This window comes from Gobio gobio (assembly GCF_949357685.1).
Source record: "Gobio gobio genome assembly, chromosome: 24".
In the NCBI taxonomy this organism is placed as follows: Eukaryota; Metazoa; Chordata; class Actinopteri; order Cypriniformes; family Gobionidae; genus Gobio; species Gobio gobio.
This window is the reverse complement of record NC_137120.1, coordinates 40,493,210-40,506,268: the sequence shown is the minus strand read 5'-3', so window position 1 is coordinate 40,506,268 and position 13,059 is coordinate 40,493,210. Positions and strand designations below refer to the sequence as shown.

Here is a 13,059-nt window from a genome sequence, read left to right as displayed (position 1 = left end):
ACTCATGTCAGAAAGTTAGTAACTTTAGTAAATTATGAATCAGCGCTGACTGGAGACGTGAACCGTTTAGAACGATTCAGTCTGATTTGGTGAACTGATTCGGTTCACTAAAAAGAACTGGTTCAAAAGAAAGATCGTTCGCGAACCGGACATCACTAATGTATCAGAGACTGAGCTCAGCGATTGCTAACAAAGTTATTTATAGTAACTACTGAGTTATGAGAGCGCTGTCAGTCAGCGCGAGTTTATTGTGTTTGTATCTGAGAGTTCTGAATAAACACGAGTCCCAGTCACGCCGAGTCCGTCTTCATCATTATTACCAACTTTGTAACACATGCAATGTACCATTACAGCTGTCGAGATGAACGAGTTACGAGTAAGTGTTGATAATAGCATTATTTTTAAAATAAAATAAAAGCGTCAGTGACGCGCGTTGAGTACACAGCGCAAACAAAGACACAACAGCAGTAATCGAATGTAATCCAGTTTATTGTGGGGAAAGCTGGCTAGCCTAGCCGGATACGCTCACGCTTACCCTCCTTCTGCTTAATCTCACGCCGCGTTTGGCTCCTCCGCTGTGGGCCAGATGCAGTACTGGGGGTCGGGGATGCTGAAGGCCGAGCTTTGGCGTGTGTGAGGTTTATATCTAAAGAGATGTGAGTCTGCTGATGTTGAGCAGAAACTCATGACTGTATACACATTTAAGAACAGATAGACGCGACGAGGACGTACAAAAACACTGACTCACAAGATAGAAAACACCGTTCTGTCAGGAGAGAGAGAAGCCGCAGTGTGTGCACGAATAATAAATAATTAGCTACACATAAGAAATCACTGATCACAGATCAGAAGGAACTGAAGAAAGACTTCTGTTTTCATTTGTACATCCAAACACTGAGAAACTGCCAGCGTTCACTCGTTCACAAGCCATGATCTCTCGAGCGTTTGCATGGGCGTGCCAGATTCTCTGGGTGGAGGAAAGGGAGGAAACCGTTCCTGTTCTGATGTCATAACAGGAGACTTCAGGATTGGCTCGTCTGGCCTGTCATTTTCTCAAAGGCAGAGAGAGACAGCCACAACTCGGGTTTACACCGATCAACATTTCTATCCACTTGGGGACAATATTCAGGCTAGGGGAACTCATATTAATGTTGAAATACCTCATAAAATGAACATTTCATGCCATGGGACCTTTAATAGTCAAGTCAACTTTATTTATATAGCGCTTTTAACAATGCAGATTGTTTCAAAGCAGCTTTACAGTGTTAAACAGGAAAACAATGCAACATAATTTTATTTCAGCCGTTCTGGAGAAAACGGGGATGTCATCAGTTCATTTCAATTATCATACAGTGACAGTGTGGGCTTTAGATCAGTAATTAAGTTTATATGGTTAATTTAGTTTAATAATCAGATTTATTTGGATATTTAGTTGAAAAATTTAGAAAAATGTAGTGTCCCCGACTAGAGCTGCAACTAACGATTATTTTGTCTGTCGACTAATCTAACGATTATTTTCCAGATTAATCTTATTATTCTTTTTTACTGATTATTGTATTTCAAAGAGGGTAGTGAATTTGTATATTATTTTAACATGAAATCAATGAATGATGACAATATTAATTGTATTTCAGGAAGGGTAGTGTACATAGTATGCCATTTTATAATGAAATATATGAACACAAGAAGCTTTTTAAACATAATATATAATGATACTATTCATCATAAAATGTATACAGAGTAGGCCTAATTAGGAAAAGTTGTTTACTATAGTAGTTGAGTATGATTTACTTATTGATTTGTGTCAATAGTAAACGAAAATGCACTTGTATTTATCTGAAGGTTCACATACAGGAGCTTTCAGCATAGTGTTACTGTATAACTAGTCGTCTATTTTGAAGATACATGTGCATAAACAACGACTAAAGCTGCCAGAAGTTTTTGCCCAAACTTCAAAGACACATTTAAATGATTAAAGCTAGAGGCACATCTTAACTTTAATGTTACTTTAATCATGCAAACTACCTATATACAGCATGTTATTATGCATATGTGTTTGGGACAGAGCGGAACCGGGTCGCATTAACAGGAGATATATGCAGCCCATAATAAATAAAAGCACAAGACGTACTAGGGTCGGAGAAGAACCGGCGTTACAGAGCGAACAAAGCACAGTTTTATTCGGCTTCTGTTTAAATTACTCCCACACTTTTGAATGTCGCGTTCTGGCTTTATATGATAAATTATAATTTTCACTATGCCCGGGAGCAGAAGCTGCCATTATTCTAGATCTTCTGTTCCATTCTAGAACGTAAATAATGAGCCGCCGACGGGTCGACGCATTTCACGCACGTCGACGTATTTTCGTAGTCGACGTCATCGACGCGTCGTTGCAGCCCTATCCCCGACTGAGCAAGCCAAGCCAGAGGCAACAGCGGCAAGGAAACCAAATATCGATTTAACAATTATTAAATTGTAATATTCGAACAATCGGAGTCATTACGCCGGAGACGGGTTTATTGAGGATGACATATCGATTTAACAATTATTAAATTGTAATATTCGAACAATCGGAGTCATTACGCCGGAGACGGGTTTATTGAGGATGACATATCGATTTAACAATTATTAAATTGCAATATTCGAACAATCGGAGTCATCACGCCGGAGACGGGTTTATTGAGGATGACATATCGATTTAACAATTATTAAATTGCAATATTCGAACAATCGGAGTCATCACGCCGGAGACGGGTTTATTGAGGATGACATATCGATTTAACAATTATTAAATTGCAATATTCGAACAATCGGAGTCATCACGCCGGAGACGGGTTTATTGAGGATGACATATCGATTTAACAATTATTAAATTGCAATATTCGAACAATCGGAGTCATCACGCCGGAGACGGGTTTATTGAGGATGCCGTGTCACGAGGCAGTTTCAGGGGGAGTCTGATAGCACAGAAACCACTTACTGTGTCCTTATAAATAGCACAATGTCCATAACTACTCCTCCACTTTAAAGGAAAACCACTATTTTATTCATTTTCCGACTACCCTAGAGTTAAACAGTTGAGTTTTACCGTTTTCTAATCCTTCAGCCGATCTCCGGGTCTGCACTGTTAGCATAGCTTAGCATAGATCATTGAATCGGATTAGACCGTTAGCATCTCGCTCAAAAATGACCAAAGAGTGTTGATATTTTTCCTGATTAAAACTCGACTCTTCTGTAGTTCCATCGTGTACTAAGACCGACGGAAAATGAGAAGTTGTGATTTTCTAGGCCGATATGGCAGGAACTATATTCTCATTCCTGCGTAATAATCAAGAGCTGTGAGCCGCCCCTGCAATGATATTACGATATTATTTTCATTTTCCGTCTGTCTTAGTACACGATGGAACTACAGAAGACTCGAGTTTTAAATAGGAAAAATATCCAAACTCTTTGGTCATTTTTGAGCGAGATGCTAACGGTCTAATCAGATTCAATGATCTATGCTAAGCTATGCTAACAGTGTAGATCCGGAGATCGGCTGAACGGATTCGAAAACGGTCAAACTCAACTGTTCAACTCTAGAGGAGTCGGAAAATGAGCCTATTTACAAAAATAGTGGCGTGTTCCTTTTATATTATTTGAAAGAATGAAAACAAATGCTTATAAAATGTACATATTAAATGAACTACAAGTTGCTTTGGATAAAAGTATGTCAAATAAATAATAATTTTGAACACAAATCATATTAAAGAGCACCTATCATGGAATTTTGAAATGTACCTTTCATGTAGTGTGTAACATAGGGCTGTCAACGAATATTCTAAATTCGAATATATATTCGAATAGTTTTTAAAAAACGAATTTCGAAGGTGAAAATTAATATTCGAATAAATAAAAAAATGTGGGGGAAAAAACGCCCGCGGTAGTAGAGGCGTGGCTGTCTGCTTTGCGAGTGTGTGCTAGCGCGCCTGAAGCCTGTGCCTGAAGCCTCCACTGACTGCGCGCGCTCCTCCCCAAACGGACGAGGCGTTTATACTTGACGCGCTCGCCGTTGTGCTTTTCTTTGAAACGACAGAGGGCGACTCGGAGTAATTGTTCTATAAACTATCAGGAAAAGCGTTGAGAAGAAGTGGGCTAATGTACACAGGTGACGATATTTATTTTAGTACACTTCACCGAGAACCACACTACAGAAGAATCATGTAAAACAGATCAAAATAAACCTTGATATTACTTGTGACATGAGAACAAAATGTATGTAGAAATGTAACGTTAACTTATACAACTCAATTTATGATATCTAAATGTTTCCTAATTTCACTAAACACTTTAGGGAGTTTTCACTTAGTTTCGTGAACTTTTCTTTATTAAACGAGCTTTTTTATGCTTTTGTAGGCTCGTTTTGTACATATAAGCAACTAATTTGTATGTGCAAACTTGACCAGCCTTTACTTTGCATCGCCCGCCACAAGCTCTCTGTCTGCAACACGCGAGGCCATAACGGAGAAATTAATTTAGCTCATTTGTAAGGACATGAGAGCGATCAGTGTGGTGGATGAGGCTGGAGTTCTGTCAAGCAATGGAAACGAGGTACTGACTGAAGAGATATTGCATGAATGAAGGATAATGCACGGCTTCCACTGGTTTGATTATTTACCGTTTCATGTCAAGGAAAAGTTCCATGTTCACCACAGCACAGCTCGCTCGGAGCGTTCAATAATATGCTGTACAACTTATATTAATATTGGTTTCAATCACTGAATGAAGCCTGCTATATTTGGGACAAGAGTCGCGACCTTAAATTGCTTGCACAAAACTTTTGATCAGTCTCAAAATGTGTGTGTGTTCATTTAATCCGTTATGCGCAGAGAGCGCGAGGGCGAGAGAGAGTGAGGTCTGCGGTCTTTAGCCATTAGTTGATTTACTTGTTTTTGTGTAGGTAATACGTTGTCAAATATGTTTAAACTTAAATAGACTACCTATATAAGTAGTTATGTGTCTTTGTATTCATTTGTCCTGTTATTGACGTAATGCGCGTCACTGATAAAATGCGCAACCAGATGTTCGAATAGTTCGAATATTCGTGCTTTTTTAGAGGGAATATTCGAACGTCATTTTTGAGCAATTTTGACAGCCCTAGTGTAACATAGATCTAAGTGAACAAAAACATCCTGCATAGTTTGAAATATGACAGTACACCGTATATATAGTTATTTTCTTTCAAAAGTAAGAGTCGACTCTGAGTCATTTTTAAGAATCGTTAGATGACCGAAGCTTTTTCTCTGACTAGATGACGTCAACTTGTCAAGTTATTTGAATACGATACTCCCACTTATTGCGCTCCAAGACGCCAGTGAAAACTAGAAAACATCATGGCCACGAGACGCTGTGTTCTGAAGTGCGACTCAAAAGCAAACTTTTCTCATCTGCCCAAGGATGAGCATTTGAAGACTAAGTGGCTTGAAGACAAACCATACATCGTCGCGATTGTGTGTTTATTAGTCGTCAAATGTATGTTTCGCGATCTCAGGAAGCTTTTATTATGGACTTCTATTATGGCACATGGTTCTTCTTCGTCTGTCTGTACATAGACTACATGTGCACAGAGCGCCCTCCGGCTGCCAGGATGAGCTGAAAACAACACATAAGAGACTCAATCGCTCATGATTAGGCTACATCTGCGCATTTTGAGGAAGTATTGAATAAAAAATACTCCTCTGTTTAGAAATTTGACACAGACATATGAGAATCTATCAAAATGTCTCCTCATCTGCACACTTTTGAACTAAAAGCCCTGAGGGATGTTGATTTGTCGCGAGTCTTCGTGAGGAGAATAGAGGAGTTTTTTTATGAATGAGATCAGCTGAGGCTCATATTACAATCAAACGGTACAGACGCGGTTTTCATATTCATAACTCCTGACACATATTAACAAATTACTGTCACTATAAGACTTTGATGGGCGTTCCGTTTCCGAAAATATCTGCACAGACTAAACCAATCACAACTGACTGGGTCATCGGACCAATCACCGCAGATTAGCGTCACGTAAAGGCGGGGTTTTGAAAAGTGAATCACTAAAGGAATCATTTGAGAATCGCTGTCAAAACAGGTCAAAATAAATGCATATTATAAGAAAACTAAAGTCTTTTTTGTCATTGCATGCATGCAAAACTGTTGTTGGGGACTTCTAAAACAATATTTGGAACATTTTAAATGCCATAATAGGTGCTCTTTAAAAATAACATTTTTGGCTCCATTAAAAGCCTAGTTGTGCTTGAATGCACGCATTTGGATTTATTACACATATATTCCATATTACGGCTGCAATAATTACTAGGAAATGTAAGTCTTTTTTAAACCAAAAAACAAATTGTGCAGTTATATAAATTTAAAAATGACAGTAGCTTTGCTTACATCCACCTATTTTCATGCAAATTTGGGGATATCGCATTTAAAAAAATGGAAATTGCGCAAATTATAAATTATAAAAATGCAGCTTATAACGTATGTGCTCAATTGAGGGAGGCGGATCATTTTTTTATCCGATATGAATTCGTGTACATAAACCGTGATGGAAACACACCGAATAACTAAATCTCCTGAGTCCTGTGACTGTGATTGGATAACTGGACTAATCAGTGGGCCAATCACATCGCACAGCATCTCAAATGTAGGTTTGTTCGCTCTGAAATGCCTGAGCCAAAGTCTGTCATCGAAATGGTTTGGTATAACGCTCCCAGAAGCGTCTCGCATTATAGCGTTCCCAAACACCAGGCATCCGAACGCAAGATAACGTGACGTTTATTGCGTTTGGTCATGTATAGTCATGTATAACGTAAGAAAAAAAAGAGCCACAGTTTCATTTATATTACAGATATTTTGTGCCGATCTTCTCAGGAAGTGTGGATTTTGTTCTCTTGAAATACAAAACGGTGCTTTATTCGCACATCTTTTATGCGATATTACAATTTTAAGTGCATAGCTAATTACTTAAAGCTACACTGTGTGATATTTTCCCCCATCTAGTGGTGAACTTGTATATGACCATCCAGTGAATATTAGTTTCTCTCAATTCCGATTTCGTTTTAACTCCTACGGTGGCTGATTTAGTCCAAGATTAACATGGCTTCCACTTCGACCTCGTCCACATTCGTCACGGTGCCATCGAGTGTTAAAACGCCAAAGGCGAAGCTTGAATTTACGGGTATGTCCCTCTTTGGCTAATGTACTTTCAAGATGGAGGATCAACATAGCGACCCGCATTCGAACCCTCACCCGTATGTGTTTACAATGGCATATTATAAACTTACAAGAATACTTTATTACTTGAAAGAAGTAAATATACATTAATGAGCACATATATTTTTGAAAGAACAAAGTGTTTTTAGCTAAGAATAAACTAAAAAAGTTACACAGTGCAGCTTTAAAAACATTTCAGTTTACCACAGAGATAAACTGGATTGAGTAAATAAGACAAAGTGCTAGATTGTTATGTGAATTCACCCCTATTAGCTGATTCCTGATTAAATGTGCCGCCCACCCTGAGCTCTACAGTGGAATTACACTGCGTTTACGGTCCAAATGTCCTGGATTTGGGTCAGGCACTGGATCAGTGTGCCGAGCGGGATTACAGGCGGACAGAGAGTGGCGAATGTACCACACGGCATTACTGAAAATGTGATGGAGACGGTTACCTACTAACACACACTCAGGGCTGACCTACATGAGATCTGAAGAAACAGCTTCAGCGTAATATGCCCATTTAAAGCGTTCATTCACTGGAATTTCCCATCATGCATCATTATCGTCTGAGTGTATGAGAGTCCGCTTTAAAAAGAGTTATTCGAAGACCCGGAAAAAAGGATTTTACAACTAGGCCCTATGTCCAAAAGAAGATATTTTGAAGAATGTGTCACCAGACGGTACACTGCAAAAAATGCTTTTCTTGTTTTCAGTCTAAATATCTAAAAAATCTTACATTAAGAAGCATTTACTAGACAAGCAAAAGTTTTTGTCTTGTTTTGGGGGAAAATAACTCAAAATTAAGGGAGTTTTTGCTTAAAATAAGCAAAAAAATCTGCCAATGGGGTAAGCAAAATAATCTTAATTCAAACAGAAAACAAGATTATTTTGCTTACCCCATTGGCAGATTATTTTGCTTTTTTTAAGCAAAAACTCTTAATTTTGTTAAGAGTTTTGTTAAGTTATTTTTCCCCAAAACAAGACAAAAACTTTTGCTTGTCTAGTAAATGTTTCTTAATGTAAGATGTTTTAGATATTTGGACTGAAAACAAGACAAAAATACTAAGTAAGAAAAGCATTTTTTGCAGTGTAGCCATTGTACTTTTTTTCCTACTATGGCAGTCAATGGCAACCGTCTGGTGACACATTCTTCAAAATATCTTCTTTTGTGTTCAACCCTTATGGTGCGTTCACACCAGATGTGAATGAAGCATTAAAGGGTTAGTTCACCCAAAAATGAAAATTAGCCCATGATTTACTCTCCCTCAAGTCATCCTAGAGGTGTGTATGACATTCTTCTTTCAGACGAAGTTATATTAAAAATGTTCAGGCTAATCCAAGCTTTATAATAGCAGTTGCTCTGTTTTTGAAGTCCATAAAAAATGCATCTGTCCATCATATAACTGCTCCACACGGCTCCGGGGTGTTAATAAAGGCCTTCTGAAGCGAATCAACGCGTTTGTGTAAGAAAAATATCCATATTTAAAAATGTATTTCAGTTTTTTCTATGGCTCTGCATCAGCTGCGCCATCACTTCCGGCGAATAAGGTCAAAATACCGGCGCGATCATAGATATATACATAGATTCCTCATTAGTGCCTGCGCAGATCGGTCGAATGAGGCATCTACGTATATATATCTTTGATCGCGCCGGTATTTTGACCTTATTCGCCGGAAGTTATGTCGCTGGGAAAACTAGATGACATTCGTCTGATAAGAGGTAAAAAAATAACATAAATACTGTTGGGTTTCTCGCAGAAACCGATGGTTTCGTGTCTTAAAGGGTTAGTTCACCCAAAAATGAAAATTCTGTCATTAATTACATTAATTACTCATGTCGTTGGACACCCGTCAGACCTCCGTTCATCTTCAGACACAAATGAAGATATTTTAGTGTAAATCTGATGGCTCCATTGGCTCAACTTTACACTCTCAAGACCCTTAAAAGGCACTAAAGACGTCGTTACAAAGTCCATCTCACTACAGCGGCTCTACAATAACTTTATGAATCGGCGAGAATAGTTTTTGTGCGCAAAAAAACCCTAAATAACGACTTATATAGTGATGACGATTTCAAAACACGGCATTATGAAGCTTCGAAGCGTTATGAATCAGTGAGTCGATTCAGCGGTTCAGAGCGTTATGAATCAGTGAGTCGATTCAGCGGTTTGGATCGTCAAATTTCAGCAGTTTGACACGCGATCCGAATCATGATTTGACTCACTGATTCATTACACTTCGAAGCTTCATGAGGCCGTGTTTTGAAATCGCCATCACTATATAAGTCGTTATTTAGGGTTTTTTTGCGCACAAAAACTATTCTCGCCGATTCATGAAGTTATTTTTTTTAAAGTTATGAAGTTATCAAAATTGAGTGTGAGGGATTTGTTCACTTCACACAAAAAGATTTTGGAAGGAGATGGCTAACTGTAGTAACGTTTAGTCCACTGTCTATAATAGCCTAATTTAGAGATCACTTTTCTTTTTTTTTACCGACAACCGACAACTTTGATCGGTTAACGTTGATACGGTCAACCATCGGTCAAACGGTCATCGGTTAACATTCCTATTCTATTGTATTTATTGTGGTAAATTTTGAGTAGTTGTAGAATTTATAATAGATAATCAGTGTAACCTGTGGCATGTTGTAGCTATAGTTTCTAACGGTGTAGCTATTTGATTAGAAAAAAGAAAGACAAAAGTGAACAATGGCCTGCATGGTAATGAGGAGCCGTCAATGGTGTACAATAAACTTTTATTGTAACAAATGCTATAGTTAAACAATTACAAGAACTATATGTTAGTTGGACCTTCTTGAATTATTGACTAAACAATCCCCCCATAAGCACGCCCCCAACTAAGCCCCGCCCCCTCTGGTGAGTACCGCCCCTTTATTTTTTCCATTTCAAGCACTGGCCATATATACACATAAACATTTCAGCCGCTGGCAGAAGCCCCTCCCATGACACAACTTCACATCTGTTGTGTCAATGAAGCGAGTAAACGCAAAATGTTCAAGCGTCCAACTACACGCGATTTATTCGCGCAAATCTGATGTGAACGCAATCCCTAAACATTTGCATTTCTTGCATATTTTGGTTCTTTTCTTGTATCACATGACTTTTATATTGACATATAAGGTCCAGTTGGTTGTTGATTTTGCGCAATTCATCATTTACTAGTGAATTGCATCAAATAGAGCATCTGCTCAATTATTTGGCCAATTTCTCAATTTAAAAAAAAAATAATGAATGATAAAAGAACATTTATCTCTTTCTTAACGAATAATTTCTTCGGGCTACTGCCTTTCCTCGCCCACAAAACTATTATAAAACATTTTAAAAAATCTTGCATTAGTTATTAGCAAACATTATGTACAAAAAAAAAAGAAAAGTTGTTTTGAACAGGCGACCTCTAGCGGACGGAAAACTTACATAGTGCAGCTTTAATGTACATTCAAATACGTATACAAGAATCAAAGTTTCTAGTCGGTTCTCATTTCACAGGATTTTCCATATTAAATCTGTGAAATCTGGTCTATTATTGTACTTTTAATAATGTATTTCAGCCCTGGCACAAAAAAATAAACTAACTTTGGTCGGTCGCTTCAAATTGGGCCACATTAAGCGGAATATGCGAGACAACTATGCTCTTTTATGGAATAATGTTTGTTAATAAAGTTATGATAACACTGGAATCAAACTGAATGTTGGTTGGATCAGTCATGACACACACACACACACACACACACACCGATAGCGGGGCGGTGTCACGGTTAACCACTCACAGACAGAAACCATCATGTCCATCACTGAGGATGAGGATGAGGATGCTGAGGTTAGCTTCATCCTCTAATGACAGAGAGACGAAGTTGACCAACAAACCTGATACACACCCAGAAGCTGTTCACATAATTCATAATTCATATTTGGACATTCAATTCATGATCAATCATATTCTGCTATGTCCATATTTGGACATATTATAATTAATGATGTCCAGGATATGCTCATATTTGAACTTAGCCAATTAATAATGCATAATGTTGTGTACATGTCCATTTTTTGGAATAATGTTCTGCAAGATTTGAACATTCATAATTAATAATGTCCACCATCATCATGCACATCTCATTTTTTGGTCTCAAAAACAGATGATTATATATTATTTTTCATCACTGGCATCAAAATATAAGATTTTTCTTGCATCATATAGATCATATTCGGCCTCGGAGGAGTCCAGCCCTGCCATGATGGAGATGCACTTGTTTTCCAGTGGCGCAATAATGCAACAAACGTCTTATTATGGTAATAAATCAACTCAAAATGCCCCATAGCACGCGGCAGGAGCATTAAACGCTCCAAAACGCGAAAGAATGAGGGTCACTCACCCAGAAGACGAAAGAATAGACGATGAGGAGCGTTTTGAGGCAGGTTATGACTGGTTTGGTCTCCATTCTCCTTGATGCCATGAGCGCAGTGGGTTTGTGCTGCTGTGATTCTCCGCCGCCGCTGCGCTCCAGTCACTCTAGACCCGCCTGGCCAATCAGAGGACGAGGTACCCCGCGAAGGTCCCGCCCCACTCCGACAGGCCAATCAGAGGGAGAGAGGGGGAAGTTGAATCCCCGCCCTTGAGACGCGACGCCCTCTGCTGGACGTCACATGACAGTGACGACAGTTGCGCTAAAGGTGAGGCAGGTGCCTTTGCGTCACTGAAACACTGATGGAAAACAATATTTTCATTTTATTTAATGTCGTTTATTGGTTTTACATAAAATTAGCCTTTAATCATTTAATCAGGGACATTTTGTATTTAGTAATATTGTTATAGCGAGTGTCATTTTAAGCATTATATATATATATATATATATATATATATATATATATATATATATATATATATATATATATATATATATATATATATATATATATATATATATATATATATATATATATAGTACTAATTATATACAGTTAAAATTATTACTAATATTAATTTAATTAAAAAAATAATTATGTCTGTCTGTAGGCTTTGAAAACAAAAAAAGAGTCTTATAATATAATAATAAGTCAATAAAATAAAATGTCATTTCATTTGCATTTATTTAATTAAATATTTTTTTTCCATATTTTCTTCAGTTTGTCCTTGCTTAACTTCACATAAGAAAACTATAAAGCTTTTCTATATTAGTTTTCCTGATGATCATCTGTAAATATTTATTATATCACAAAAAAACAACAAAAAAACAATTTAAGTAAATATATGCTGGGGGATGATTTATTTTACAAAATGAATATTGCTTGAATATTGTTCGTAACCATATAAAATCTAAAATAAAATATTAAATTGATTTTTGTCTAATGAATATAATTAATTAACCTTATTTTTTCATTATGACATTAGGTTTATTGAAAACACAAAGCGCTCATGTAAATCTTAATATATAAATAAAATACAATAAAATACACACAATGGCTTATAAATATAAGTATTGAAACTAATAGAGCTTTTTTATTTTGTTTAAAAAATGTGTATATTTTACAAAAGAAAAATGCATTACTGTAAAAAGAAAATATTGTCGGTTCAACTTAAAAATTTCCCTGAAATTAAAAAAGTTAGTTAATACATAGAAACTCAATATATTATGTTATCTGAACCACATTATCAAAATTGATTTGACAAAAGAAAAAAAAAGTGAAAATTGTGAATCACTCCCTAATTGTGATAATGAACATTTCTGACACTTTTAATGTTTTAATTATAATATTTATAAAGTGAATATTGTACATTTCCTCACTGTAAAACAATATT

The 13,059-nt window shown here is 37.0% G+C and overlaps 1 protein-coding gene across 1 annotated transcript in view; it reads right to left on the bottom strand.

The window, feature by feature from the left end:
• tspan7 (tetraspanin 7) overlaps positions 1 to 11,774 on the bottom strand; it is a 68,199-nt gene extending 56,425 nt beyond the window's left edge. Inside the window, exon 1 of the mRNA XM_079808622.1 lies at positions 11,636 to 11,774. Within this exon, the coding sequence (XP_079664748.1) occupies positions 11,636 to 11,716 (81 nt within the window). The 5' untranslated portion in view covers positions 11,717 to 11,774. The remainder of the gene's footprint in view (positions 1 to 11,635) is intronic.
• Between the last annotated feature and the right edge of the window lie 1,285 nt (positions 11,775 to 13,059).